At 39.2% G+C, this 6,309-nt stretch overlaps 1 protein-coding gene across 1 annotated transcript; it reads left to right on the plus strand.

Annotated features, from left to right (window-relative positions):
* The first annotated feature begins 5,338 nt into the window (after positions 1 to 5,338).
* Positions 5,339 to 6,093, plus strand: LOC119528853 (ferritin light chain-like). The gene has a single exon (XM_037829080.1). The coding sequence runs from the start codon at positions 5,551 to 5,553 to the stop codon at positions 6,076 to 6,078; it is 528 nt and encodes a 175-aa protein (XP_037685008.1). The 5' UTR covers positions 5,339 to 5,550; the 3' UTR covers positions 6,079 to 6,093.
* The last annotated feature ends 216 nt before the right edge of the window (positions 6,094 to 6,309 follow it).

A 6,309-nucleotide genomic window follows, 5' to 3' on the forward strand; every position in this document is an offset into this window, starting at 1 on the left:
CATATTTCCGTAAACAGTCTCTTTAAAGCAGTTTTGGCCTTTTCTATCAAGCTCCTCACAATTCTCCCAGAATCTTCCCCCTATCCATTTGAAAAGCCGTTCCAACATGTTTGGTATTTGCAAACTCAGCAGCAAAAGCACCCCACTTCTCTGGTACCAAAATTTGTTCTAGTTTGCTAATGCTGCAGAATGCAAAACACCAGAGATGGATTGGCTTTTATAAAAAGGGGGAGTTTATTTGGCTACACAGTTACAGTCTTAAGGCCATAAAGTGTCCAAGGTAACACATCAGTAATCAGGTACCTTCACTGGAGGATGGCCAATGGCGTCTGGAAAACCTCTGTTAGCTGGGAAGGCACGTGGCTGGCGTCTGCTCCAAAGTTCTGGTTTCAAAATGGCTTTCTCCCAGGATGTTCCTCTCTAGCAAGCTTGCTCCTCTTCAAAACGTCACTTACAGCTGCACCCCGTTCCATCTCTGAGTCAGCACGTTTATATGGCTCCACTGATCAAGGCCCACCCTCAATGGGTGGGGCCATGCCTCCATGGAAATATCCCATCAGTTATCATCTACAGTTGGATGGGGTGCATCTCCATGCAAACAACCTAATTCAAATGTTCCAACTTAATCCCCACTATTATGTCTGCCCCACAAAGAATATGGCTTTTTCTGGGGGACATAATACATTCAAACTGGCACAGTGACTTTTTTCCCATCCAGGAGTAAATCCTGATTTTGCTGTACCAATCATGATAATCCCATTTTGTCAGTGATTGGCCTAGGGATTGGCTTCTGAGTCAATGAGACATGAGGGAAAGTCACCCGGGAGATTTCTGGAGAAAGTGTCCTCTCTTGTTTTGGGGGCTGATACAACTCCTGGAAGAGTGGTAGACAGCTCGTGGTCCTGGCAGAGGAAGGCGGAGCAGAGAGAGGGAATGAATCTGGGTCCTTCATGATGCTATGAAACCACCAAATCAACCAACCCTGGAGCAATAAACCTTGAGACTTCTTTTTAAACTCATGTATTTACCTTTATTACTGCTCTTTATTTTTTTAAACACAATTTTACTGAGATATATTCGCACACCATGCAACCCATCCAAAGTATATAATCACCGGTTCTTGGTAACATCATATAGTTGTGCATACATCCTCATGGTTAATTTTAGAACATTTTCATTACTCCAGAAAAGAAATAAAAATAAAAACCCAAATCTCCCCATACCCTTTATCCCCGCTATTATTGACCCATAGTATTGGTGTGGTACATTTGTTACTGTTGATGAAAGAATATCAAAATATTACTATTAACTATAGTCCATAATTTGCAATAGGTACATTTTTCCCATATACCCCTCTATTATTAACTCCTCATAACACTATTGTACATTTGCTGTAGTTCATGAAGAACTTTTTTACATTTGTACAGTTAATCACAGACATTGTTCATCACAAGATTCACTGTGTTATATACTCCCATGTTTTAACCTCCAACTTTCCTTCTGGTGACATAGATTATTCTAAACTTCCCCTTTCCATCACATACACACACCATTCAGCACTGTTAGTTATTCTCACAATAATGTGCTACCATCACCTCTGTCCATTTCCAAATGTTTAAGTTCAACCCAGTTAAAACATTCTGCACATATTAAGTAACTGCACCCCATTCTTTGGTGTCATTCCATATCCTGGTAACCCTTACTTCATAGTTTCTGGCTATGAATTTACATATTATAATTAGCTCATATCAGTGAGCTCATACAGTATTTGTCCTTTTGTGTCTGAGTTATGTCACTTAACATAATTCCCTTAAGGTTCATCTATGTTGTTGCAAGCTTCAGGACTTCATTCCTTCTTACTGTCGAACAATATTTCATCATATGTATATACCACATTTTGTTTATCCATTCATCTGTTGATGGACACTTGGGTTGTTTCCATCCTTGGCAACTATGAATAATGCTGCTATGAACATCAGTGTGCAAATGTCTGTTCGTGTCCCTGTTTTCAGATCTTCTGGGTATATCATGAGTAGTGGGATTGTCGGGTTGTAAGACAACTCTATACTTAGCTTCCTGAGGAACCGCCAAACAGTCCTGCACAAGTGCTGTACCATTTTATATTCCCACCAGCAGTGAATAAGTGTTCCAATTTCTCCACATCATTTCCAACACTTGTAATTTCCTGTTTGTTTAAGAAGCCATTCTAATAAGTGTGAGATGATATCACATTGTGGTCTTGATTTACATTTCCCTAATAGTTAGTGAAGCTAAGCATCTTTTCATGGGCCTCTTAGCCATCTGTATTTCCTTTTTGGAAAAATGTCTATTCATGTCTTTTATCTATAAAATTGTGTTTTCTTTTTATTGTTGAGTTGTAGGATATTTTAAATATTCTGGATATAAAACCCTTATCAGATAGGTGGTTTCCAAATATTTTCTCCCATTGAGATGGTTGCCTATTCACCCTTTTGACAAAGCCCTTTGAAGCACTGAAGTTTTCGATTTTGAGGAGCTCCCATCTATCTATTTTTTCTTTTGTTGCTTGTGCTTTAGGTATAAAGTCTAAGAAATGACCATCTATTACTAGATCTTGAAGATATTTCCCTACATTTTCTTCTAGGAGTTTTATGGTATTGGATCTTATATTTAGGTCTTTGATCCAATTTGAATTAATCTTTGTATAGAGTGTGAGATAGGGGTTCTTTTTCTTTCTTTGAGTTATGGATATCCAGTTCTCCAAGCACCATTTATTGAAGACACTGTTCTGTCCCAGTTGAGTGGACTTGGAAGCCTTATCAAAAATCAATTGACCATAGAGCTGAGGGTCTATTTCTGAATCCTCAGTTTGGTTCCATTGATCAATATGGCTATCCTCATGACAGTACCATGTTGTTTTGACCATTGTGGCTTTATAATATGCTTTAAAGTCACGAAGCATGATACCTCCCACTTCATTCTTTTTCAAGATGTTTTTGGCTATTCAAGTCCCCTTACCCTTCCAAATAAAGTTGATAATTAGTTTTTCCATTTCTGCAAAGTAGCCTCTTGGAATTTTGATTTGTATTGCATTGAATCTGTAGATCAGTTTGGGTAGAATTGACATCTTAGCAACATTTAGCCTTCCAATCCATGAACAAGGAATTCTGTTCCATTTATTCAGGTCTTCCTTGATTTCTTTTAGCAATGTTTTGTAGTTTTCTGTGTACAAGTCCTTTACATCCTTGGTTAAGTTTATTCTTAGGTATTTGATTCTTTTAGGTGCTATTGTAAATGGAATTTTTTCTTGATTATCCTCAGATAGCTTAACTAGTGTATAGAAAAACTATTGATTATTGTGTGTTGATCTAGTATCCTGTCACTTTGCTGAACTCATTTATTAAGTCAGTTGGCTTTGCTGTCTTTTTTTTTCTGGATTTTCTAAATAAAGGATCATTTCATTTTCAAATAGTGACAGTTTTACTTCTTCTTTTCCAATTTGGATGCCTTTTATTTCTTTTTCTTGCCTAATTGTTCTAGCTAGAACTTCTAGCACAATGTTGAATAGCAGTGCAGTGACAGTGGGCATCCTCTTGTTCCCGATTTACAGGGAAAGCTTTCAGTCTTTCACCATTGAGTGTGACATTAGCTGTAGGTTTTTAATATATGCCCTTTATCATGTTGAGGAATTTTCCTTTGATTCCTACCTTTTGAAGTGTTTTAATCGTGAAAGGATGCTGAATTTTGTCAAATGTGTTTTCTGTGTATATAGAGACGATCATGTGGTTTTTCCCTTTTAATTTATTAATGTGGTGTATTATGTAAAATTGATTTTCTTGTGTTGAACCACCCTTGCGTACCTGGAATAAAACCCATTTGGTCCTGGTGTATAATTCTTTTAATAAGTTGCTAGATTCTATTTGCAAGTGTTTTGTTGAGGATTTTTCCATCTATATTCATTAGAGGAAATGGTTTGAAGTTTTCTCTTCTTGTAGCATCTTTATTCGGCTTTGGTATTAGGGTGATGTTGGCTTCATAGAATGAATTCAGCAGTGTTCCCCCTTCAATTTTTTGGAAGAGTTTGAGTAGGAATGGTGTTAATTCTTCCTATAAGCCTTGGTAAAATTCACCTGTGAAGCCATCTGGTCCTGAGCTTTTCTGTGTTGGGAGGTTTTTGATCACTGATTCAATCCCTTTCCTTGTGATTGGCTTGTTGAGGTTTTCTAGTTCTTCTCAAGTCAGTGTAGGTTGTTTGTGCGTTTTTAGGAAGTTGTCCATTTCATCTAAATTGTTTAGTTTTTTTGGCATGCAATTATTCATAGTAACCACTTATGATCTTTTTTATTTCTTCAGGATCTGTGGTAATGCCCCCCCTCCTATTCCTGATTTTATTTATTTGCAGCTTCTCTCTTTTAGTCTTTGTCAGTATAGCTAAGGGTTTGTCAATTTTATTGATCTTCTCAAAGAATCAACTTTTGGTTTTATAGATTCTATTGTTTTATTATTCTCCATTTCATTATTTTCTGCTTAATCTTTGTTATTTTATTCTTTCAGCTTACTTTGAGATTAGTTTGCTGTTCTTTCTCTGGTTTCTCCAATTGTTCAGTTATGTCATTGGTTTTAGCTCTTTCTTCCTTTTTTATGTAGGTCTTTAGGGCTATAAGTTTCCCTCTTGCCTTCGCTGCATCCCATAAATTTTAAACATTTGTCCTCATTTTCATTCATGTCAAGATGTTTATTGATTTCTCTTGCAATTTTTTCTTTTACCCACTGATTGTGTAAGAGTGTGTTGTTTAACCTCCATATATCTGTGTGTTTTCTGGTTTTCCCTTTGTTATTGATTTCCAGCTTCATTCTGTTATGGTCAGAAAAGGTGCTTTGTGTAATTTCAATCCTTTTAAATTTATTAAGACCTGTTTTTGTCCCAGCATATGGTCTATTCTGGAGAATGTCTATGAGCACTTAAGAAGAATGTATATCCTGCTGTTTGGGGGTGCAATGTTTTACACATGTCTGTTAGATTTAGTTCATTTATCATACTATTTAGGTTCTCTGTTTCTTTATTGATCCTCCATTTAGATGTTATATCTATTGGAGAGAGTGGTGTATTGAAGTCTCCCACTATTATGGTAGGGTCATCTATTATTCTGTTCAGTTTTGCCTGTGTTTGCCTCGGTACCTTGGGGCACCTTGATTAGAAGCATAGATATTTACGATTGTTATTTCTTCTTGGTGAATTGCCCTTTTTATTAATATATAGCTTGTCCTTCTTTATTGGTTATTGCTTGCATAGAATATCTTTTTCCATTCTTTCACTTTTAATCTGTTTGTATCTTTGGTTCTAAAATGAGTCTCGGCAGCGCGCACGGCGGTCCCGCGGATCTGTCTCTTGCTTCAACAGTGTTTGAACGGAACAGTCCCGGGGACGCTTCCCCCACGTCTTCTGCCTCGGCCACCCTCCAACTGCCTCTCCAGTTGCAACCTCCGGGACCAACTTCTGGGCCAGCTCCTGTTTCTGGGACCAGCTAACACCGTTTCTCTGTGTGGTTAGCTCCTCATTGTCGACCAACCATGAGCTCCCAGATCCATCAGAATTATTCCGCCGATGTGGAGGCATCTGTCAACTGCCTGGTCAACGAGCATCTGCAGGCCTCCTACACCTACCTCTCTCTGGGCTTCTATTTCGACCGTGACGATGTGGCCCTGAAGGGCGTGGACCACTTCTTCCGCGAGTTGGCGAAGGAGAAGCGCGAGGGCGCCGAGCGTCTCTTGAAGATGCAAAACCAGTGCGGTGGCCGCGCCCTCTTTCAGGATGTGCAGAAGCCACCCAAAGATGAGTGGGGTAATACCCTGGAAGCCATGGAAGCCGCCCTGGTCTTGGAGAGGGGCCTGAACACGGATCTTTTGAAACTGCATGCCTTGGGTTCTGCCAATACCGACCCTCATCTCTGTGACTTCCTGGAGAACCATTTCCTAGATGAGGAGGTGAAACTCATCAAAAAGATAGGCGACCACCTGACCAACCTCCGCAGGCTGGGTGTCCCTCAGGAGCGGCTGGGTGAGTATCTCTTCGAAAGGCTCATCCTCAAGCACAACTAGGAGTCTCTGGAGCCCAGAGGCCTTTAGGGGGCCCCTCTGCATTCCCCTGGCATCCAGGCTTTTGCCTGAGCCCCTTCCTCCAGCCAGGAGGCATATTTTTAACCAGTCACACTGCCAGTCTCTAACAAGTTCTGAAACGAGTGTAAACAATAAAGCTTTTTGCAGCAGCAAAAAAAAAATAAATAAATAAAATAAAATAAGTCTCTTCTTGGTTAGGACTAAGGTAAATCA

The sequence above is a fragment of the Choloepus didactylus genome, chromosome 3 (genome assembly GCF_015220235.1).
Source record: "Choloepus didactylus isolate mChoDid1 chromosome 3, mChoDid1.pri, whole genome shotgun sequence".
NCBI lineage: Eukaryota > Metazoa > Chordata > Mammalia > Pilosa > Megalonychidae > Choloepus > Choloepus didactylus.

What these genes read in the sequence shown, in the direction of transcription:
- LOC119528853 (XM_037829080.1), top strand. Translation starts at nt 5,551, where the DNA reads ATGAGCTCCCAGATCCATCAGAATTATTCCGCCGATGTGGAGGCATCT.